Below are 25670 nucleotides of genomic sequence, written 5' to 3'. Positions count from 1 at the left end.
GAGAGAGAGAGGAAGAGAGAACGAGAGAGAGAGAGCGAGAGAGAGAGAGAAGAGAGGAGAGAGAGAACGAGAGAGAGAGAGAGAGAGAGAGAGAGAGAGAGAGAGAGAGAGAGAGAGACGAGAGAGAGAGAGAAGAGAGAGAGAGAGAGAGAGAGAGAGAGAGAGAGAGAGAGAGAGAAGAGAGAGAAGAGAGAGAGAGAGAGAGAGAGAGAGAGAGAGAGAGAGAGAGAGAGAGAGAGAGACGAGAGAGAGAGAGAGAGAGAGAGAGAGAGAGAGAGAGAGAGAGAGAGAGAGAGAGAGAGAGAGAGAGAGAGAGAGAGAGAGAGAGAGAGAGAGAGAGAGAGAGAGAGAGAGAGAGAGAGAGACAGAGAGAGAGAGAAGAGAGAAGAGAGAGGGAGAGAGAGAGGAGAGAGTAAGAGGAGAGAGAGAGAAGAGAGAGAGAAGAGAGAGAGAGAGAGAGAGCAGGGAAGAGAAAGAGAGAGAACGAGAGAGAGCAAGAGAGAGGAACGAGAGGAGAAAAGAGGAGAGGAGACGAGAGAGCGAGAGAGAGAGAGAGAGAGAGAGAAGAGAGAGAGAGAGAGAACGAGAGAGAGAGAGAGAGAGAGAGAGAGAGAGAAGAGAGGAGAGAGAGAACGAGGAGAGAGAGAGAACGAGAGAGAGAGAAGAGAACGATGAGAGAGAGAGAGAGAGAGAGAGAGAGAGAGAGAGAGAGAGAGAGAGAGAGAGAGAGAGAGAGAGAGAGAGAGAGAATTACAAATACAGCTGTCACATGTAGTTTGAAAAGAAAACACCATCCATGGAAAACACTGTCCGTGGGTGGTAGGTGTGATGTGAGCCTGTAAACCTGTTACAGTGGTTCAGTTCAAACATCTAGCAGTGAACATTCAGGGGAGCTCTGTGTGCGAATGCAGTCAACCAAACACACACTGACCTTTCTCTCCAAAAACGAAGCAATGAGCCCGAAGTTCTTTGGATGCTGCACAAACCTGTCGCCCAGAAAACAGAAAAAGTTCAGAAACACACACACACACAATTACAACAATGTGACCACAGTTACTCACTTCTCCTTAAAGAGTGCTTTCTCATGTTCAGTCCAGACGTTCATGAACTGGCGCGATTTGTAGACCTTCATGGGATCATCCATCAGGCCGTTCATGTTGATAAATTTCACACGTCTCTGCTCCGAATCGTACATCATGGGAGGAATGACAGACAACTGCCTCATCTGCTTTTCATTGTTCTGCGAGAGACACAAAGGTGTTGATGTCCAGGATGGTTCTGCAGCACTTGTTGACATTACTCTAGTCCGAGCCTATGATGACACACCCACATCCCACTGTGCGGTCACTGACTATCTTGATGCATCTTGCACTCAAAATTGGTAAGCACTTGTGAATCGCAAGCTCCTATCAGTCTACCAAAGGACTCCAAGACAATTTCCGGGAGCCATTGGTTTGTCAGAACATAGAAGTAAAAGCATAATTTTTTTAATCAGATTTATTACTTTGTACAAATGGCACATAGAAAATGAACCCAATGGTGGGTGGCTGGTCACTATGCGTGTCAGTTTTTCCTGTCTAAATGGGCGATACAAGTACAACAACTAGTGTCTTTGGGCTTACAGATCAGATATTAAAAGCCACTGGTTTACCTCCTGCTCCGAAAGGCCGTCAATGATCTCCGATATCTCATGTTCGCTTCTTGCAATGGTGGCAGACAGACCTGTACCTCTCTGACCCACCCTAAAGAAGAGAAGGATGAAGCATGGTCAGAGAAAGAGTTTTCTGTTCCTGGCTTTGTTGTCTCCGATCCATGAAACGGCGCTTTCCCAGCGAGCTACCAGACCAGAGTCCCACCCTGTTTCTTCTCCCAAAAAAAGCCTTTGAAGCAGCGGTTACAGCTATTGGCCAGATTCCTCTAGGTCTATTCATGAGCTCTGAAGTTCTTCGGTTTAGAGACGGGCTCCAGCAACAATGGCTACACATACTGGCTTTTCTAAACAATCACAACTGGCAAACATCACTCACTGAAGTTGGACGGTTAGAAGTGAATTAACGGAACTCCTTTGACCTTTTAACTAAAGAAACAGAACTTTCTTATTCAAAACTGATGGCGTGTTTTTAACTACTGGATTTTTTATGACATTTGTTTCTGGCAATTCTGGCATTCTTCAGCAAATGTGGAAGGAACGCCAAACTTACAACTGGCAGGGTTTCCTGTATCCTTACTTTTTTACTAACACTACAGAATCAACAGTTCCACAAGAACTGTTTTTTTATGATTTAACTCTTTAATATGATTTGAGTAAAAGACTGAGTGCCACAAAATAATTCCTAGACAATATATAGACAGCATCGTTCTTTTGTGTTGTCCTTTACAGTTGCATTCAAGGACAAATATGCATCACCTCTGTAGTCCCAAAAACAAAGAACACTATTTCTAGCTCTATTAATGGAATAACGATTGGACATGCACCTCTACATCGGTATGGCAATCTGCAATCAACTACAACAGCAACAAATTTTTGTTTTATCAGCAAAAAAGGTATCTGTATTTTTGGGAGAATCAAGGTCAATGGTGATAGGTATAGTTCACCAAAAAACGAAAATTCTGCCACCATTTACTCACCCTCAAGTTGTTCCCAGAACTGAAAATTGTAAATATCCTTTCAAATATCTTCCTTTGTGTTCAGCAGAACAAAGTAATTTATACAGGTTTGGAACAACTTGAGGGTGAGTAGATGACAGAATTTTCGTTTTTTGGGTGAACTGTCCCTTTAATGCTCCTCTGTTTTGCCCAAGTAGTGTTCCAGAGAGGGAGACAGATCCCTGTTATTCAGGGAAGCCCAGCAACCTCTATACCTGGAACTTTTATAACCTGACATCTGACCCCATCACCCACGGGATCCTCAATGCTGATTGGCCAACTGCTGGGTCAGACAGAACACTAGGCAGTGTTTACACAAGATGTTACATCACAACTGTGTCGGCGAAAAGCAATACTGGTGAATGTGTGTGCCTGACAGAGCACTGAGTCATAAGGTAAACTCGAAGGCCTGGCTGACCTCTGGAAACGTTCCTGTTGCTCACGCTGCTTGCGGATCTCGGGAAACTGCCTCTCGTAATATTCACGTGTGCGGCTGTCTTTGGCTTTACGGCGAGGGTTGTTCTCCATTCGCTCGACTTTTTTCTCCCACTCCGTCATCAGCTCGTCATAACGTTGGCAAATGTTCTGCTCCTGAAAACAAATCAGCCAAGTTGACATTTTTGCTTTGAACAAAATTTGACAATCTCACATTTACTTTTAATCATGCATTACGCTGTGTCAATCATTCCATCTAATCAACAGTTAGAAAGTGAATTCACCCTAAAAGAGTGTGTTGAAAAAAATCTATTTTAAATATCTATACTTCCAAAGCTCCTGAATGTTGTTGTTGTTTTTTTACTTCTAAGAACCAAGTTAGGCTGTAAATTTATATGTAAATTTGGACCGCTAGATGGTGCACTCACAAGGTAATGAATGAATGTATTATGTTTGATAACATTATTTTATGTCATCGTAATGAATTAGCTGCAAGAAACGTGGAATGTAATGACTTTGTCAAATGATTTGGTAGCATAATGCTGAGCAGTTTTACGTGTTTAAAACAGTCATACAGTCGTCGTTTAAAAAGTAAATTTGAACGAACCCACAGTATTTACAAGTAACGTTACTGGCTACATATTTTTGTGCAACACATACTGTATTTAATTACACTGCCATAGACTTGTACTTCAATAACGCTTTTTATCAAGTCTGGTGAACAAATGAAGTGCAATATACCTGCATGTGTAGAACATTTTAACATTACACGACAGCATACTGCGTCATCGAACAACACCTATAACAATAGTAATAACTAAAATACGGATTATATACTGTATTTCATAGGTAACTGCATTCATATCTATTCAAATAATCTGTGCATGACCATTTCTTGTACAATAAAAAAGATTTGCTTACCTGTCTATTAAAACACATTCTGTCGAGTCTAAATTGGTCGCGAAGCGCTCTCAATTTATTCTTGTTTTATTCCTACGTTTGTCCAGAAGCCTGCTTGCCTCATTTGGCCTACGTTTACGTTTTTTAGGATTGAGATTGTTGCTGTCACGGTCAATCGTGCCCTTGTCAATCGTGACAAGGGCTGTCACGATTATGAAATTTGACTGACGATTAATTGTCTAATAAATCATTGCGATTATGACGATTAATTGTCTGTTTTAGAGCTTTGACTTTTAATTCTCATACATTTTTTATTCAGCTTTGAAACGACCATATTGTTCTGAATATAAAGACTATGTTCTTTTTCTTGGAAATACATAAGAAAAAATTGGGTCATCATACTTCAGGTTTAGGCTTTTACCTGTCAATAATACAACCGCCAAATACTTGTAAATTAAGTAAATTGATCAGGAGTGAATTGAAGCCACCATTAAAATGCTATCAGTCATAGAAATGCTTCTAGTCTGTTTTTTTCTCACTTGCAAGACTACAATAAAAGTTTACTTGTTAATGTTAATAAAATTTTGGTAGGCTGGTTTTCACGCTGAGTTTAGCTTAAATAATATTAAACTGTACTGCAGGTTATTTTTATGGTATATTTTATGGCTCCCTCTAGTGTCTTCTATAGAGATGTGCAATAATTGCGATGATCTGAAACCATCGCGATGAGGTCAAACAATCGCGATGAGACAATTATTTAATAATCCTGACAGCCCTAGCTAGAAGGGATACAGCTACAGCCGGAAGTGACGCAAAATCTCGCCAATAAATGACATTAGCTAACACCTACACCTACCCCAACCCTAAACCTAACCTTACAATAAAAAAAATATATATTAATCAACTGTTTTCAGCGTGACAAAAATTATGCGGTATTGAAGTGTGCATGCCCAGTGGAGGTAGCTGTATCCCTTTTCTAGTGAAAACCCGTCCCAGATGCTGTATAACCGACTACTGCTGTAGTTTCTACAACCGGAAAATGAGGATGCGGATATTAAGTCACTGATATGCGACAATTACAAAGGAGAAGCGATGAGCCATTATTTAAAATAGGAATTTCTCTGGATATGCACAATCTTGGGAACATTTGGGATAGTGTAAGTAGCCAACTGCATGGAATATATCACGCTGTGCAAGAGGTTTCTGGATATTTCATAAAATAATTACATATTCTGCCTTTAAACCAACTCGTTTTGGGAACAGTCTACCACTCATTTTTCTTATATAGTAATTATTGTGGTAGTTATACATATTACCATATTTTAAATGCGTTTAAATAATATTATATTAACTATATATAACAAATTAGGGATGTAACTATCAAAATCTCACTGTGCGATAATACCTCGGTATAAAGTCCGCGGTACGATATTTATTGCGTTATTTACAAAGGCAAATGATGACTAAAAAATAAAAATAGAAAAGAAATAAATATGTAAATAAAAATGTGTATTTGTTTAAATAATCAATTATTTCTTTATTTCTTTTTCCTGTTACAAATATACCTTAGCCATTAAAGTCCTGTTAATTTAACCTAAAAATGTCTCATAACATCTTCATATTCTCAGTAGTGCTGGCATGCAGTGTGTTACATGATACTAAAGCTACAGGATGAACAAAGAAACGAGAATACAGAGTGCTAAGGAGGGAGGGAGAGAGAGAGAGAGAGAACGAGAGAGAGAGAGAACGAGAACGAGAGAGAGAGAGAGAGAGAGAGAACGAGAAGGAACGGAGAGAGAGAGGAGAGAGAGAGGAGAGGAAGAGAGAGAAGAGAGAGAGAGAGAGAATGAGAGAGAACGAGAGAAAGAGAGAAGAGGGAGAGAGAGAGGAGGGAGAGAGAGAGAACGAGAGAGAGAGACGAGGAGAAGAGACGAGAGAATGAGAACGAGAGAGAGACGAGAGAGAGAGAGAGAGAGAGAGAGAGAGAGAGAGAGAGAAAGAGAGAGAACGAGAGACGAAGAACAAAGAACAAGAAAGAGAAAGAGAGAGCGGAGAGAGAGAACGAGAGAGAGAGAACGAGAGAGAGAGAGAGAGAGAGGAGAGAAGAAGAGAGAGAGAGAGAGAGGAGAGAGAGAGGAGAGAGAGAGAGGGGGAAGAGAGAGAGAGGAGGAGAGAGAGAGAGGAAGAGAAGGAGGGAGAGAGAGGAGGGGAGAGGAGGAGAGGAGGAGAGAGGAAGAGAGAGAGAGGAAGAGAGAGAGAGAGAGGAAGAGAGGAGAGAGGAGAGGAGAGAGGGGAAGAGAGGAACGAGAGAGAGAGAGAGAGAGAGAGAGAGGGAGAGAGAGAGAGGAGAGAGAGAGAGAGAGAGGAGAGAGAGAGGAGAGAGAAGAGAAGAGGAGAGAGAGAGAGAGAGAGAGAGAGAGAGAGAGAGAGAGAGAGAGAGAGAGAGAGAGAGAGAGAGAGAGAGAGAGAGAGAGAGAACAAAGAGATTCAATAGGAAGAGGTTGCAATCTGTGCAGAGAGACAAGTGCGCTTGTGTTTGTGTGTCTGCACAGTGCACTGTACACGGAGAACAAAAGCGGCTTGTTTTTCCCTCTCTGAACAGTTAACCTTCCTCTTGGCTTTTGGCCATGTCCAGCACTGACTGTTCTTGGTCCAAAAGGTCTGACCGACTCGGTCTATTAACAAGCAATTGCAATGAACTATACCTTCCTGAGAACCTATTTAAAAATGTAGTCTAAATGCTTCCGTGTGGCTGGAATAGTGTATATTTAGAATAGTCTTTAAGGAAAACATCATCATTCACCATAGATGTGGGCTTGGGAAAACAACGCACGTGGGAAGAGGTCGGGAGACTTGTTCATAGTCACAGGTGATATTAAAGATGTTGCTTAACCTGGGGATGGTCTTAACCAGAGATGGGGCAAAGTGCTGAGCAGTACTACAAAGCCTAGCGCACATCTTAGTTTTTCAGAATACCAATTCAAAAAAGAAGAAGAAATCCAAACAATAATGGACAGAAGTCTGCAACTCTTCTACATTGTGTCTTAACTGATTTTCATTTGAATCGTATTTTAATGTCTCCGCAACGTCAGTCAACTCTCCTGATGGAGGAACACTAACACTGTAATCTAATGTTACAGTCACAGTGATGCTTACCCTCTGCTTGCGAGCGTGGTTCCTCCTCTTGAAAAACAGAATCAGCTTCTTCCTCATCACTTGATTCCTGAAGCAATAAAAACCTGCATGTTTACATTCACCCACATGAAACCAACTAACAATGCACACAACAGTGAACTGACAAGCAACTTGCACACAAACAAACACAGCAGACAGCTTTTGGGTCTGCCCAACCCCACTAAGAAAACTTGAATCCATATCAACCTTAAAAACAAACACCTAAAAACATGTACCTGTCTCTGTTGTCTTAGTGTCTGGCCTATATCTTTGCACCTGTCTAAGCCATTATGGAACAGTGTATCATTCCACTTAGGTTACGTTACATTCTCCTTAGGATGAAGTAATATTGTAATATTCCTTGTTTGTAAGTTGCTCTTAAAGAAATAGTTCTCCTTCAAAATGTCATTTTAAACCTGTGTGATTTTCTTTCTTCTCCAAAACAGCTATTGAGATAAAGATATTTAGAAAAACGTTGGTAACCAAAAACCGTTGGTCCCCATTGACTTTAATCGTATGGACACAAAACCAATGCAAGTGAATGGGGACCAAAGGTTTTCTGTTACCAACATTTTTTAAATATCTTCTTTTGAGCTCTGCAGAAGAAAGGAAGGCATACAGGTTTGAAATGAGATGAGGGTGCGTTAATATTTGTAAATATATACAAAAATATTTGGATGAACTATCACTTTAATGAAAGCATCAACTCATAAATTAATATAAAATATAATGTACATGAGTCTGACAGATCTAAGAACACAATTAAATTGAATTTAGCATCTTTATGCCACGAAAATTCACATAAAAGTCTGATTTGTTTAAAAATATATAGATTTTAGACAAAGAGAAAAAAACAGCTTCATTTAAACATGAACACGCAAGACTCAACCACTGCTGTGTGGTGAGAACCAGGCTTTGCACAAAAGGCGCTATTTATATTATATTATATTTCTGGTTTCATTTTTTTGTCAACTGGTGATTCAAAGAGCTTCTAACCCTCACGTGTCTGCGTGCAGAACTGGTTGATTCAACAGGACACACAAAAGACAGTCAGACTGACCTTGACCTCCGTAACACACAGTTTCACCTACCTCTAACCTACCTAACACAGACAGGATTTCCTTTAGCGATAACCACACATACACTTTCACCTACTAAAAACATCCTTTCTGAAACGCGCTGAATGCCGTGTTATACTTCTGTGTCAACGCCATGCTTTTGACTAACATGGTGGTCAACAGGGCTTTTGGCATTTATAGCTCTCTGCTTCACTGATCACACAGCCAAAGATGTTCAAGGTAAATGAATAATGTCCAATTGGCATTTTAATCATCTGGTGAAACATGGTTGGGTATTTTTATGACACAATACAATCTGTGATACATACATCACAATTTAATACATGTAAGATGTATTCAAGAGAAAAGAAATCTGCAGGTTCAAGTTACTCTCTCTTTCTCCACAAAAACAGCTCTGATCTCTGAGAGGATCTCTAGTTACAAAGCAGAGCTATCACAGCTGTTGTGGTCTGCATGTATATGGCACATCTGAGTCCATGTATTTAGCTGAAAAGTTAAAGTCAGTAGAATATATAAAGTGGACGACTTAAATAAAGGTTACCATGTTATTAAACTTACACTCAGCATTATTTAACTGGAGCTGAGAGAGACAGATACTCACGTTTTAATGTTGTCATGGTAGACTTTAGTATCAGATGGCTGGTTGTACAGAGGCTGCAAAGAAATGAATAAAGGGTGGCAAGATCAGATAGATTACCACAGACACACAAAATTATCACATCAGACAATTTTATACTCACCAGTTCCACTTTAGGCCCCAGCCCTTCCAGTACCTTATGGGCTTCTTCTGCCTTTTTCTGTGACAGAGAACATTGGAGAGACAGATGCACAATATGCCCTTGTGGTTAAGATAGTCTGACTGCAGACAAACTTAGCAAAATGAACAAACTGTGCTCTCATTTGTTGACAGCAGCTTTGATAGTGTATGTGTGAGGTTGTGTGTGTGTGTGTGCGTGCGTGCGTGCGTGTGTGTGTGTGTGTGCGTGTGTGTTCATGTTTGTATATCCCGGTGGGGACCTAAACCTGAATGCACACCAACACATGGGGACTCATGAAAATTGAGGTCCCCATGGGAAAAAAAGCTAATAAATTGTACAGAACAATATTTTTTAAACATCTAAAAATGCAAAAAGTTTTCTATGATCTTTAGGTTTAGGGGTTGGGTTAGGGATAGAATATACAGTTTGTACAGTATAAAAAACATTGCGCCTATGGACTGTCTCCACGGAGATAGTAAACCAGATGTGTGTGTGTGTGTGTGTGTGTGGTGTCTCAACAGCTCCTACAGAAATGGTTAAAGCAAACTGATGATTTATCACTTGTTTGCAAAATATTTACTCCAGGGTGAAAGGCAGTAAAAATAAACATCCCAAAAATCACAATTTCCTGAGCATTCTTTCTGGGAACTGGCTCCATTGTACAACATACTTAATACACAAGTTAGGAGATTCATTGCATTTTGTGGGGGACGTTGAGTGCAGTGCGATCGGTCTGGGGCATTTAGGGCAGTCATGGCCTAATGGTTAGAGAGTCGGACTCGTGACCAGAAGGTTGCGGGTTCGATTCCCAGAGCCGGCGGGTAACGACTGAGGTGCCCTTGAGCAAGGCACCTTACCCCTACTTGCTCCCCGGGCGCTGCAGTGATAGCTGCCCACTGCTCCGGGTGTACGTGTGTTCACCACTTGCTGTGCGTGTGTTCACTACTCTCTGGATGGGTTAAATGCAGAGGTCACATTTCGGGTATGGGTCACCATATCTGACTAATAGGTCACTTTCACTTTTCACTTTCCTGCCCATAAGAAAATGTAAATTACGCATTCTAGCGCACTCTTGACAAAAAAAAGACAATTTCTGTGTCTGAAACCACTCCCTCGCTCACTCCTTCACTATTCCCTATATAGCGAATGACATTTGAGTCCACTGTATGGGGAAGAAGTGAATGAAATTTAGTGAACGATTACGGACACTAACGTAATATAACCTGCGTCTGACAGTACTGTCGCAGACATTCGACATAGCGGTTATCTTACACCTGTGTGGCTTCGTGGATTGCTTAATAAAATGGTAAAGTTCATTTTCACCTTATATGTCACGTTTTTGTATTAGTGTTTAATAAAGAGAACAAAACAACTGTTTGCCACATTTATTTACTTTTACCTTTATTACGTTTAATAAAATTATTTAATATATTTAAAATAAAGCACCACTGTCTAGAACATTAATTTAATCTGTTTATTCTCAAAAACACAAAAATAACTGTCAACAAGAACAAACACAAGTGTATAAATGCGCATTCGTGGCATTAACGGTCACTCACCTCTATTCTAATCAAGAGGTCATCGGGTGTTGTATCATGGGAAATAGTGAGTGAGCGAGTGTACATCGAATGTAAATCAGAGTGCATTGTGGGTAAAAAAAGAGTGACCGAATGTAGGGAATGAAGTACTTCACTCAGGTTTCGGACAACACTACAAAATGGCGGACACCCGATATACTGCACTATATAGGAGATAGCGAGCGGTTTTCAGCCAAAGTTTGCTTCAATTAAAAAAAAACTGTCACACCAGCCACAATTTGCTGGTCAAAATGTATTTCTTCAGTCTTTTGGCCTGCACAAGTTTTTCAAGTGCACCACATGACACCAATGGCAGGGCTCTATATGGAGCAGCAGCTAATCACATGATGTATGACTTGGAAGCTTATACGCAAATGAGACCCATGCTGCCGGCATAATTAGTTGGAATGTGCACGGTCTATTTTTGAGCTACAGGAAAAAGAAGTGAAAAATATGGATTTTGGTCAAATTTTAGATTTTCATAAAAAATAAGTATATTGCCCTAGTCTCGAGATCCCAATGCACAAAGTCGTAATTAAACATCTAAAATGATCTTTATTTGTCTACGTTTTCTGAGAGGTGCACCCTCCCAAGTCTTTCCTAATACAAAGGATGTGTGTCCATCAGAAGCAAAGCGCTTGCGCGTCTGACGTTTTTGGTTTTAAAACATGCAGGACTGAGAAAATAAAGTGCAGGACTGATGTTAAAAGAGTTATTAAGAGAGATAAAGTGCAGGACCTGATTGATGCGAGTCGTAAGAGCTCAAAAAGAAGAAGAAAAAAAAAGAGTTATTAAGAGCTTTCATAAAAAAGAAAGTTCAAAAAGCAGATACAAGCAATACAAAAGTAATCTACACGGCTCCTGACGACATATTAATGTATTATGAAGCGAATTAAAATAAATATTAAATATCATCTGTAAACTACAGCTTCTGCGACTGAAACTTCAGACGAATATCAATTGCACCCAAGTGCCTTACTTACTTAGAAGAGCAGAGCTCTAGAAGTGGAAATTCGAACGGGAGATTGGCACTGTATCTCATAACATAGCCATTTCGATCACACGGGCGAACTGAGTAATAAATATCAACGCCATTTTCTCTTTATCCAAGATAACACTTTGCGTTAGTCCCTTTCAGCAATGCATTTCACGGGCGCAAAAATGACGTTTAGAAAGCGAAATTTAATTTTCAATTAGTGATTGAACATGTTCTATGAATCTCACACTGTGAATTTGCATAAAATCCGCAAATAGTTCAATGAATCTGTGTGTAAAATTCTAACAGAAACATTCGGGGAAAAAAACTAGGTTTCTGTGCACAAGCAGAGAGAAGCAACGTATCTGTACTCATGTAAATAAATTATCAGGTTAAGAAACCGTACCCGGTTCTCATCATAAATGATCTGGACAATGCTGCGATGTTTGTGTTCCACAGGGGGAGGCGTCACTGGCTTTTCTGGCACTACTGGCTTGGCTGCTTCCTCCTCCAATTGTTGCTAAGAGACAACACACATGACAATGCACTTTAAACCTGAAGCCTGAAACAAATCTGCATAGTGCATAATTGAAATAAAAGACGTTTTTTCTGAAAAACCTGCTCCAATCCCACACCGAAGTCTGATATTTTATAGTCTCTGATACAAAAGTAAATGTACTTTTATTTTTAAGACTTAAAAGTATCTTTCATTGCGTACCTAATTTAAGATGCTTTTAATGCAATGTCTAATGATAGAGGTTTGTTCACATTTCTAACCTTGAATAGGAAAAATAATAAAAGCAATGCTTGTAACTGTAACAGTGATTTTCATGATGCAATCCTGAAGCATTTGTGATCAGCATCAAACAGTACAGGAATAGCTCATACAGGCGGGGGAACTGTGACAAGCCTTTCTCAGAGGGACAATATTTCCCACAAGGTTTAATGATAGAAAGCACTATGTGGAGTGTTTTAAGCATGTGCTAAGTGAGGCTACACACCTGTTTCTTTTTGAGTTTGAAAATCTGCTGCTCGACCTTTGCGATTTCACGGTCCACCCGGTCCATGCTCTGAATCAACTCCTCCTTGGAGAGTTTGGAAGGTGATGGGTCTGCATCTTCAACCACCTGAGGAACACCACCGGGGGATGAGGCCTCCACCTTCACACTGAACTGAGTTTCCTGCACCAGAGGAAAAGAGGTCAAAAAGGCAGAACACATGAGCGACAAACCAGATATTTCAAATCCAATGAAAATTTACCATTCATAACATCCAACATTCTGCTTACAGGAATGCAGCTATTTGTAAAAATCTCTTTGCAATTCTTTATTTCTAATACAAAACCGGTTTATTGAAAAGGGTAATGCGTGTAGCTGTGCCTGTATTTCACCTTCTTAACCTCTCCGGTAGTCCTAATGCTGTCCGGTATGGTATGTGGAGGGGGTAGAACAATGTTGGTGGACTGAGCTCGTGGAAAGTGTGATTCGGTTACGTTCTCGAAGCGAGTACGTTTGGCCTCCAGAGTCTCCTGCTCCTGCTGAGATGGGGTGGCATGAAACTGTTGCTCATAGCCGTGCCTGCGCTCCGTGGGCCTGCAAGAGATGAAAGAGAAGCTTACAAATATTTTGTAATCACATTTTGTACTGAAGCTTTTAAAAACATAACGCATCCAATTCTACACCACATAAATGCAAATTCATTTCCATAACATGACACAAGTGAAACAGAATATAATCCGGACTTGAATTTATTGTGAGAGTGTAAAACATTGACACACTGTTACACTATGACACAAAGGACCACTGCTTTTTCCAACCTGTAAGGCCTTGGTTATTTCAGAAGAACAATTCATTTTAAAAGATAAAAGGTTAAAACAAGAAATAGGATCTAATTGTATTGTGGAAAAATAAAGAGGCATATTATTTCACGTAATGGCGGCGAGAAGGTGGTATGCGTCACCTTTCTGTCCCGGGATGGAATTCTGATAGCAGTGAAGGTCTGCGACGCTGCAGGTCCAGTAGGGGTGTACGGTAATCTGGAACGGTGAACTCCTAAACACACACAGACATGGAGATCAGATAGGAAGCACTGGTCAAAACAAAAACACAAGGGCCTCACGGATGAGGGCTGAGAAGCTTTAAAGACATGTGGGCAAAAAGACAGCATGTATGTACATGAGGGAGAAAGAGATTAGACAAAAAAATCGGTTTTGTGACAGTCAGAGCAACTAAAAATAATATGCACGTATCATCTCCACACCCACTGAAATGTGTAAGCCTGCTGCTATATTGTAGTAAAACAGGGACAGTTAAATTTGCTTAACACTAGGGATGTTCCGATACCCTTTTTTCCTTCCCGATACCGATTCCGATACCTGGGCTCAGGGTATCAGCCGATACCAAGCAGTGTTGGGTAAGTTACTCTGAAAAAGTAATTAATTACTAGTTACTAATTACACATTCGATAATGTAATTAGATTACTGTACAAGTTACTCTCTTCAAAAAGTATTTAGTTACTTATTACTAATTACTTTCTATATCCTACATCAACCTTAATGAGTTAAGTGATTCAAGGATAGAAATGAAACGGCTCTTTTAATTCATTCAAATAAATAATATAAAACTACATAAAGTATTATTATTAATTACAAATGTTAGAATTATACATTAAAGCACAGATTTTAAAGTTAGACTTTGAATGTTGATGTAAATTCCTCTTCTGCACACACACGTTACACAAAGTATTTAGTTTAATTACATCAGAAGTAACTGTAATTAAATTACAGAAAAAATAAGACTAATCCCTTACTTTACTTTTTCAAGGGAAAAGTAATTACATTACAGTAACTAATTACTTAGTAACTAGTTACACCCAACACTGATACCAAGTACTGATCCGATACCAGGGTGTGCATCTGTATACAGCTGTATATACTAGCCCTGTGTGAATTGATATAATTATTTTATGGTGTGCTTTAGACTTATCCCTTAATAAAACATGAACAAATACATACAGTAAATTAGAGAGTATTTTTATTACCTGACAGACATTTGACAGTAATATTATTTATTTTATTTAAGTCGCAGTTTTACTGGCTGGTTGGTCCACTCTGAAATACAGCCAAACAGCGCTACCACTGGGGGTGGGCATTTTTCAATAATTTCATATTAGAATATTTGAGCTCATAAAAAACGAATATTCGTTTATTTAAATTAAGTGAAAAAATACGTAATTTGTTTCGTTTTTATTTAGTCACAATTTCACATCAAGCTTATAACTATCATTAAATATTCATAATGCACTAATATTAGATCCTGTATATAGGGTTTTTAATGTTGAAAAGATTAGTAACGTTGGAAAAACATAGAAAAATTAATAAAAACTGCATTTAAACCTGCGCGAAGCGAAACCATACAAAAAACAAACATACAAAATGCATATTGAAAGTCTGTGATATATGGTTATCTTGTTTATTTTGTTTAACATGTTCTTGATAAGAAAAACAAGCATAATACAGTAGGTCTATTTTACTCTGTTGAATGTCTGTTCAACAAGCCGACAGTTTACAAGCCGACAGCGGAGAATGTGAATAATGCATTGCGTTGCTCTTCTCTAACTCCCGGTAACAAAACCCAGATCTGACAAGAATATCTGGCTTTATTGTTTATAATGTTGATAATAAATAAAGTAAACAGGCTTCTTGATACCTCTATACCGACTGTTAATTGATCCTAAAAACAAAGACGAGCCATTTTAGTGCTTGTTGTTTATTACGTGACCGGCATTTGAGGAAGAATGACTAATTCTGCTGATCACCACCGCAAATATTGTTTTCTTTGTCGTTTCATGGTCAGTGTCTGTCTTGTTTAGCTTTGCATTGCATTAACATCAATAAGTAAATTCAACTAAGCCTAACTAAAGAATTTCAACGCGTTTTAAAACAAACACCCGTGTGGATTTATTTACAGGCTATAACTTGAAGGCGACGACCCTGAAGTTCTTAGGAGGAAAATGCAGGCTTTAGCCATGGAGAAAGGTACCAGTCTTATGCTAAGGCCAAATTTATTAACATTAGTTGCAGTGAAATGTACATTTTAATGTTTAAAGTTATTGAAATCAGCATTAGTTAGCCCAACATATTTCTAACGAACAAAAAACCGCTCCGAAAAAGTCATGGTAATAAATAAATGAATCATCGAATCATTTAATATTACGTTGGTATTTTTATACCAACTTATATATAAGTAATGTAATGTTAACGAATTCTGTGGCTCACCAGTTTTTAAAACATTTTTGGTGATGTGAGCTGAACATAACACGCGATCCGTCAGGCCGTCGTGTGTGAACTTAAAATATTTACACTAGCTTGCGATCTGACTGTAGAAAGATTTAGGACACATGCAAATTATTTTTATATTTTCTGTACATTATAAAGTCATTATAGATGAAGTGAAGAAGCGTTAAATAAGACAAGACAATTCTAAACCTGTGGTGATGATGCAGTTTTTTCTTTATGAAAAATAAAAATATTCAAATAGCATTTTTAATTTTCTAATAATTATTGCGGATCGAATATTTGTGCATGTCCCTAGCACATTTTCATTTCTTCTTCAGAGCACAACTTTCTGTGTTTGTATTCTGAGCAGTGAAGAAGCCTTGCCATTTGCAGCGGTAAGCAAAGCTAGCGGGCATAACTAGGTCCTGTTTAAGAAATTGGTATCGGATCGGTACATGGATTCAAGTACTCGCCGATTCCGATACCAGAATTTTATGTGGTATCGGTGGAATTTCCGATACTAGTATCGGTATCGGAACAACCCTACTTAACACTAGTGCAAACACTTTTGCCATCACCAATTCTTCACTTCATCAGGAAACCACAGACACCATCAGCACAAGACTGAGAGCTGCCATGTGTAACATTTCCTGAAGATAGACCACTCTCTGACTAAAGTTAAAGTTCAACCAAAAAATTACAACTCTGTCATCTACTCACCCTCTTATCATTTCAAACTAGTGATGCACGATAGGGCTGGGTGATGTCTTTTAAAAAAAAGATCGATAATCGACTTTAAAATCATAGTGATATCCAATACTATCGGGTGTGTTCATGCAACGTGAGGTTTTGCTTTGCCGACGCAGCTTGTCTTTCTCTTGGTCTATATGCAGCGACCGGCAGAAAACAGTAGCACTTTCAACTGACCCAACAAAACAGCGTTTCCAAAATTCTGTCACTGTCACTGACTGCCTGGGCATATGAACATGAACGTTCACGCTAAAGCCTACATCGCATGATAATGTTATAACGCCTATTTTCCATTATTATCAATTATCGCCTGGTATCTGTCTGTTGTAATCGACATCGGGACATCGGGTCTGTTGTATTTGCGAGACATCGGCAATATACGATAACATCGTCACATCTCCCAGCTCCAATGCACGATATTAAGTTTTTGCTGATATGCAGATATTTTTCAAGTCATTTTAGCCGATACCGATCGTTTACCAACATTCTCCAAAATATCTTTTTTTTGTGTTCGGCAGAAGTCATAGAGGTTTGAAATGCCAAGATGGTGAGTAAATGATGACAGAATTTATATTTTTGGACAAATTATCCCTTTATATTTTAATCTGAGGACTGTTTTAAAAATGTGACTAGCATGCTAGTGCTAATGTGCGTTGCTGCTACATAAATTAAGTAAATCATAAGTGATTCAATCAAGCTGTTTTAACATGTAAATCTTGTTTAGTTTCCTTAATCCAGTCATGCTCTCTTTATATGAAAATATATATTTTTAAGAAAAACCACCCTCTGACTCCGCCTTTAAATTTAACCCCTCCTCACAACCCTGCTGGCCAGATGTGGACCAAGGTATTTGGTGGGGCAAAAAACCCTGGCTGAGGAAGCCCCAGCGAGGCAAGATCAAGCCTCAAAAGTGACAGTGTAAACGCAACTGGCCCTGGCACACATTAGCACGCTCGCTTTTTTCCCAACAGTGGAAACACGGCTAGTGATCCAGACTCATCCCTAGTCACAAACTAAAACCTGAAGTAATAAGTAGTGGGTCAGTATGTATAACAGTAAAAATTAAAACAATAAATTGTGATTCTAGCAGTACACACAACAGTAGCTCTACATATAGTCTAAATACAGTAAATAGCAACTGATCGACTTTCCTAAAAATCTCCATAGAATCTCACATGCTAAATGGTGACCACACTAATCACAGTCGTGTGAGTTGGCTACTGTACAGGAAGATTATTGCAAGATCTGCTTATATGAGGTCATCAACCTGTAATTTACAGACATCACATTTCCTCCAACAGCAGATTCACACTTTATACGACCATCTGTGCTTAAGTCTAAACTGATAAGAATTACAGAACAAACATGGCCATGTTCATGTCTGCAAACAGGACATGTGTAAATAATTGAGTAATGCGAATAAAAAACGTGCAGGAGAGAGAGTGAGACAGCTGGAGTCTGTTTATTTCTGCTTCTCTAGCTCTGAGGAATGAACTACAGTGATAACCAAAATGATTTATAACGCTGAGGCCCTGCCTTTTCTAGTCTCCTTTTATCTAAGACAAGGGGGATACTGGGCAAGGGAAAAAAGGAGAAAACAGGGGCGTTCACACAAAGCATTTTGCAGCGACAAGAAACCGGAAGTAATTCAGTTTCAATGGAAGAGTGCTTTCTAGCAACACAAGCCACAGTGTGGGCACGTCTGGCGATGCAACTGCTAAGAAGTTTAATTTTATGTAAATGAGCATTGACTAGGGTTGGGAATTGTTTCAATTTTATCGATTCCGATTCCAATTCTGATACTGCTTATCGAATTCAATTCTTTTCGATTCCCAGTTTCGATTCCACAGTTGAAGACATTTAGATATCAACCTGTATGTTCATTAGCCGGCTTATTGACTGGTTTTGTGTATTTAAACACATAGAACCATGTTTTTTTCTGATTTATTACAATTTGTTTCACCATAGTTGAATTACATCATGGTTAAACTGTAGTTACTATAATAAAACTATGGTTAATTTGTGATTCCTGTGCTTTAATGCAAATACTATAGTTAAACCATGCTTACTATAGTAAAAATATAGTTCATTTTCATAAGGGCTTTTATTGAGATATCAGCAGATCACGCAAAACGTGTACTTTCCTTAAAACATGCCCACGGGAATTGATAAGAGGAATTCAAATTTTAATCAAGCATCTAATTCCTATTCCTTTCGATTTCGATCCGATTCCTAGCCTTTCGATTTCGATTCCCAACCCTAGCAATGACGCGATGCTGTAAATAAAATTAAAAAACTAAAAAAATTAAAACATAAAACAGAGACTGAGGTTGAGTATTAGCATGATGGAGAAAAAAAGGTTTTTGTAATTTCTGTTCTGTACGATTTGTTTCTGCCCACACGCAGGAACATGACTTTTTGTGGAAAAAAATCAGGTATTCATCAACACTCATGTCTCATGGCCATTATGACCAATGATATAGCCACTGTACTGAATGTGTGAACGCCCCATGATACAGCACTCTCTGTAAACCAGTGAGAGTCTGGCTCTTAAGGTAAAATGTTCTTATTGACCACTAACAGTGTGTTAGCACAAGTCACATGTCTTAGGGCGTAAAATTAATAAGTCCCAGTTCATGCTATCTTACAAAAATTCACGACAGTAGGTTTATAATAATATTTTGTAATTTTCATGATCGGGGCGGTTTTTGCAAGAAATATGAGTTTGCGCTTTCGTTTTCATTTAGTCAGAACAAATAAGGCAGATATCACATGACTTTTTATCGCATATATGACTTATACGACATTTTTCCTCAGCTCAGACACAGTTCCTCAGCTGGTTAACAAGCCGACAGCAGAGAAAACAAGCTGCTCGTCTAACTCCCGGTAACAAAACTCAGATCTGACAAGAATATCTGGCTTTATTGTTTATAATGTTGATAATAAATAAAGTAAACGGGCTTGATACCTCCATGAGGACTGTTAAGATCCTATAAAATACCCCGCAACAAAGACGGAGCCATTGTAATGCTTGTTTCCCTGTTTATTCCGTGACCGTCATCTGAGGAAGATATTTACCAATCCTGCTGATCAGCACCGCATATAAATATTGTTTTCTTTGTCGTTTATGGCCAGTGTCTGTCTTGTTTAGCTTTGCATTGCATTTGCATAAAAAAATAAGGTATTTATTTAAACTAAGGTAACTAAGGTATCACAGCACGATTCAAAACAAACAAAATAAGTATGCATGCAAATTTATTTACAGGCTGTAACTTGAAGACGACGAGCCTTTTGAATTTCTTTGAAGGAAAAATCAGGCTTTTGGGTATGGAAAAATGTACCAGTCTTATGCTAAGGCCAAGTTCATTAACATTAGTTGCAGTGAAATGTACATTTTCATGTTTCAAGTTGTTTCAAGCATTACTTAATATATTTTTAATGAACAAATGAATTTACATAGAACAACAGCTCCGAACATGTTATGGTTATAAATTAATTATTGTTAATCATTTAATATTACATTTGTATTTTTATACCTAATGTAAGTAATGTTAACAAATTCTGTGGCTCACCAGTTTTGAAACATTTTAATATGGTGATGTGAGCCGAGCATAACACGCAGCCTATATGCTTGTTTTTCTTATCAAGAACATGTAAAACAAAATAAACAAGATAACCATATATCACAGATTGTCCATACACAGTTAAGAGCATTTCATTGTGAATCATATTTAATTGGAAAGAATATTTAGAATCAGTTCTAGTATGAATGGCATGGAAAGGCTGTTATTAACTTTGTAAGTACACCTGCTCATGATATATTTATTTCAGTTGTTACATTTTGTTGCGTAGTTTTTTTAAATATTAAAATAGACCACTGGGACTTCGCTTCAGCACCAGAGCCTACATTTTCTCAGTTACCAGACCTTCTATGTTTCATACACACTGTGGCTATCAGAATATAAAGTAAATGGCCTGATAACACATTAGATTGATTGATTTAACATTATTTATTTAAAAAAGTATTGTCCGGACCGCCGCCTCAAAAAAAAATTAGAGACCGCAGCACCCACCCCCCAAAGCCGTAAACCTAGGGGAAACACTGGAAAAATAATCAGACATAGACAAAATAAATCCCCCATATGTCTAATGGATTGTCCCTCTTCCTTGAGCAGGAAGCAGTTTTTTCCCCAGAAGCCCTTGAACATAGGACGGAAGACAGTAACTTATGATTAACAATTAAATATTGTGTTTATAGTTCATATCACACACCATATGCACTCCTGTAACTTTAACCAGCAACTAAATAAATAAAATAAAATACTGAAGTGTCTAAAGAACAACATACAAAATTATTTTTTGACTCACTTTAAGTTACTCAGAAATCAGAGCAATGTAAAACACAACCGCGCCCGTCTGAACTATACTGCTCATCCTTTTTTTCCAGGGATCCAAACTACCGTAACCTCTCTACTTCTAGCGGCGCAGGAAAAAAACACTGTGCACAAAATCAAAATTACGTAACCATTTTTGTGCGCTACAGTACAAAAAAATGTGCGGTGATGACGGTTATGACCTCAACCCCGTGGTCGGCATCTCATTACTGCGGTAATGTGGTGATGCGTTTATCATCACAGCCCTACTTAGTACTAATATACTTTTGCTGTTAAAGAGCCCAGTAAAATAAGAATTAAGGACCACTCTTGGTTACAGACATTAATAGTGGTGCTAGTAGAGGTGGGCGATCTGATGATCTTCGACATCATTCAGCGCTGCACAGACCCATTGGCGTATGACACTGAAGCACCGCAAGAGCAGAGAGCTCTGTATGCTTTCGAATCACTCTCGCCGTGCTGCGGGGTCTCACGCGTGCGATACAGTTTTGCAAGTGCATTAGACAGAGCGGCTTGTTTGTGTGAAGTGTGTTTGTCCTTCTGCTTGTTTGTGTGTGACGTTAATCGATGGCACACCGCTAATTTACTCAGTTTTAGTCTATTTTGCGATTGAAACTCGTTTCCCGGCTGCATTGAGTTCACATAGCCTATATCTAGCGCCCTATGATTTCCGTGATGCGGACACGGAATCCTGCTATTTAAATCTGTCATCTGCCGGTTCTGCGTGTATGAGTGAATGTGTTGCACAATTTAACGTGCTACACGCGTGACGCTTATGGATTTGTCCATAAGCGTCTCACTGTATGAGGACATAACACATGACCATCATGTCCAGAGTTGCCCTGAGAGTTTATTTCAGGTTATTTTCAACCGTTTTCACTGTTTGAGAAAAACTATCGTCACTGAACTACACACACTGAAACTCGAGTGTCTATTGTGGGAGCGTCTTCACGACAACCTGTCAAAATAGAACAGGTTAACCTAAAGAATGAAAAAATACTATAGTGTTCTATAGTATTTTATATAGCAAATTGTGGTATTCTTGTTATAAATTGATCAACTGTAGTATACTTTAATATTTACTATAGTAAGGTTCAAAAACACTATATTATCTAGGAATTTTTCTGCAGTTTACTATAGGCCTAGTAAATACTATAGTAGAGGTTCCTACAGTATTTTTACAAATATATTACTATTGTATAGTAAAAAATGGACAACACCGAACAATAAAAATGGGTAAACTAAAAATTATATGGCCCTAATTGATCCATTTGTATATAACATTAATGTCCTTTGTTGTTAACCAGTCTATTTGTGTGACGATCTGCATTTGTGTTTTTTTAAGATGATAACAGACATTTTATACTTGTGTTTGTATAAAAACTGTTTGGCCTGTACTACAAAACTTTAAACCTCTGTTGCACCAGTTCTATGTGCAAAAAGAGTTAATATACAGCCCTGTATTTCAAATCAGATCGTGGATCGAGATTATTTGTTGTGAAGATTGTGATATGCTTTTTTGGGAAGATCGCCCAGCCCTAGGTGCAAGTCAGAATTTGGAATGCAAAAAATACGCAAGCAGGTCTAAAGTAGAAGCGAAGCGAAACCGGTACAGGTTCGTTTTTGAGACTGAATTTGCCTATACAACAACCAGCCAAGATCGAGATCTACTGCAGTAGTCTGCACAAAATCTCTGATCAAGACATGTGTCTTAATGGGGAAGTGTAAGGTGTGCTTGGTACTTACCTGTTGGTGGCGTGTGGTATATTGCACTGAGTGTGGTGGATATCGGCTTTGCTCGCTGCTGAAGGACCCCTGGCTGGGGGAGAAGCCTGAACTAGACATACTGTGGGTGTCTGGTGGGGTGCTGGAGGCTCAGACGGGGCCTGAAGCACTGCTACTCAATCACGGGCTTGATGTCGGCATGACCGTGGTGCCAAACCACCTGGGAGAGAAAAAAAGAGAGAGGGGGAAACATTAGAACATTAGCCAAGGATTCTGAAGGATTGCGTACGAACTCTTTCCATGAAAGAGCAAAAATGTAAAGGTCTAGGCTCGCTATACGCAAACAACTGGCAGCTATCTGTAAATGAAACATGCTTTGTTTCACTGCATTGGTATGCAAATGTTCTCTTTGGTTTTTCTGTAAAAGTACTGGTGTAAATGAGTACAAATGATTTAAATTCTATAAGATTTATAAGGATACAATACGTCAGCACAAAGTGCATCAAGATGTTTTCAAAATCTACTAAACACAACACTAAATTGCCTTGCCTTTACTGTATTTTATATTCACCCCTCGGGTGGTTCACCGTTGACCTGAGAAGTTTGCTGGATGTTGCTGGAACTTTCCACCTAGGGGTGGGTGGAATGACCAAAAATCTATTTCACAGAATGAATAGTTTTATTTCACGGTAACGACATATTTCACGGTAACAATCTCCTAATTTAATTCTATATTTTATACCTCATTTTTCTTAGATTGATTTCCTTTATTTATGTATTACAGTTCAATTAAATGCTCAGTGCTCACCATATAGTTACAATGTAGGAAAGTTATGAAAATGTAATAAAGATATCAAATTAAAGTTCTGATAATCAGATTTATTATTCATTTATATTTATCTTCTAGCTATATCATATGTGTACAGTAGGAAGCTAGACAACATGTATAACAATGAAGTTTGAATAGATGCACAAACAATGAAAATACAGTATACGACTGGATAGGGCTGGGCGATTTGGCCTAAAATCAAAATTTCTATTAATTGAACATTTTCTCTCGATTACGATTAATGAACGATTATTTTGTTTTTGTTTATTTTTCTTTGTTTTTTGCCAGTGTAGATCACTGACAAGGTTTGTAGTGTAAATATGCCCAACTAAAGGTGGGGTATTTTTTCTAATGAAACATTTCTTATCTCATGTTATTTTTAGATAATCACAGAAAATACAAAGTATTTATGGTTATTTATTGAACATTTCAAATAATAGAAATCTTTGTGTTATTTTTTGGAAACATTTCCTCTGCCACTGAAGACAGGAGAACAAACGCAACACAAATCAGCAAATAATCTGTCTGCATGTGTTGTGAGAAATCGGGTGTACTTTAGGACCCTGCCTGGAGACACCAGTCCTGCCGTCATAAGAGCTGTCACGTGAAAGAAACAGACGTTCGTTGACAACGAATTTCATTATCGATTATTATCGATTAGTTGTTGCAGCCCTAGTGTCAAGTTGCCAACTGACATCACATATTGTTGCATCTACATCAGACTCACAATAATACTCTGCTCTTAAGGGTAATTTATAGGAAACATGGATGTATGTATTTGCTAACTAAAAGCTTGATGTATGTATGTAACGCACAGTAAAATAACATCTGCTGGGTTTCAGCTCAATGCTGTCTCTGTGATATTATCTACACCTGGACTGACACATACCAGTAAACTTCACTAACAGATGCTGCTTTCAAAACAGAGGTTTATTGTATGGTTAGATTGAGTCAAAAAGTTAAGGGCATTTGTTTGACAGAGGACACGCTTGAAGACCTCTGTACCATGATCTAGCAGCAAAGGAGTCTGTTTGCATATCCAAATCAATCAGCAGGAATCTCCACCAATGGAGCCCGCTGGGTGTACTTAAGTGCACGCAACGCATACACAAACACAACCAAACTATTGTTTGATATGGCCACACTTTTACAACCAAACTATTATTTGATATGGTGGTCACACTTTTACAAAATTTTGCCCATCACTTCACACCAAAGCATGTTTAGGCCCAATAAAAAAATAAAAAATAATAATCAATAAAATACATTAAACAGAATAGCGGTCACAAAATGTTTTATGGACATACAGCTGAAACACAGATGGGACAGAAGGACCAACACAGAATATTACACACAAAAGAGCAGGCACAAACCCAGAATTTGTCAGAAACATCTGCTTGATTTCATATCATCTGGGCATATTCACACCACTGCAGAGATGAACCACAAAACTGCCAATGACATGCAAAGAACCCTTTAAATAGTGATACAGTGCATAGAAATATGCAGTAAATGAAGGGCATTTGTGCCCGTTTTGCTTCTGGGGAAGCTTACTGTTTAACAACAACAACGATCCGAGATCAGTTCGGTGGACTCTGTCCTGAATCTGATCAGCATAAAATGGCACCCTCTCCACAGGGGGAAACTCTTCCCTGACAAACTCTTTAGCATCCACGCTCCTTGCTTAATGCTTGAATGCATCTACAATGTTTTAAGGAACCAAGTCAACTGAACAAGACAGCAAATCACAATCAGTTAGTTTGTATATACATTTTTATTACAGCTCATCTAATAGCAACATTTTTGATGAGAAACAAGACATTACAATGTCACCCTGAAATCAAAACCCCAGAAAGCAGTGTCAACGTGGCAGCTTGCCCTAAAGTATTTTTCGGCGCTTGCCTGCTCACTAGCATTACTGTGCCATGCTTGGCCGCAGAGACAGCAGCACAACAATAACACGTCCAGTGCTCCACTTTACTGTCCCCCAGCCAGCACATTAGCCAACTATTATAAAAACCAACAGCAATGAGAAATGGAAAAAAGGGAAAAAACAAGCCTGGCATGCTTTAAAAGCACACTGTATCTTTCCTGATGGCATGCCCAATTAAACTGCAAGTGGTACAGCATACAGAGTTGAGTTTTTTTGG

The 25670-nt window shown here is 38.7% G+C and overlaps 1 protein-coding gene across 14 annotated transcripts in view; it reads right to left on the bottom strand.

The window, feature by feature from the left end:
• Window positions 1–25670, bottom strand: part of ncor1 (nuclear receptor corepressor 1) — a 105484-nt gene that overhangs the window by 78351 nt on the left and 1463 nt on the right. For all 14 annotated transcript variants that reach the window (XM_057357065.1, XM_057357091.1, XM_057357082.1 and 11 more), the window contains exons 2-13: window positions 22713–22911; window positions 13505–13596; window positions 12936–13137; window positions 12547–12726; window positions 11952–12065; window positions 8975–9031; window positions 8836–8888; window positions 7138–7204; window positions 3065–3237; window positions 1652–1742; window positions 1062–1240; window positions 932–986 (exon numbers count right to left, since the gene is read on the bottom strand). In XM_057357065.1, the coding sequence (XP_057213048.1) occupies window positions 932–986; window positions 1062–1240; window positions 1652–1742; window positions 3065–3237; window positions 7138–7204; window positions 8836–8888; window positions 8975–9031; window positions 11952–12065; window positions 12547–12726; window positions 12936–13137; window positions 13505–13596; window positions 22713–22811 (1362 nt within the window). In that variant the 5' untranslated portion in view covers window positions 22812–22911. The remainder of the gene's footprint in view (window positions 1–931; window positions 987–1061; window positions 1241–1651; window positions 1743–3064; window positions 3238–7137; window positions 7205–8835; window positions 8889–8974; window positions 9032–11951; window positions 12066–12546; window positions 12727–12935; window positions 13138–13504; window positions 13597–22712; window positions 22912–25670) is intronic.

Source organism: Triplophysa rosa, linkage group LG2, assembly GCF_024868665.1.
Source record: "Triplophysa rosa linkage group LG2, Trosa_1v2, whole genome shotgun sequence".
Taxonomy (NCBI): domain Eukaryota; kingdom Metazoa; phylum Chordata; class Actinopteri; order Cypriniformes; family Nemacheilidae; genus Triplophysa; species Triplophysa rosa.
Note: the sequence above shows the minus strand (reverse complement) of the source record. Positions and strands in the feature narration are given on the sequence as shown.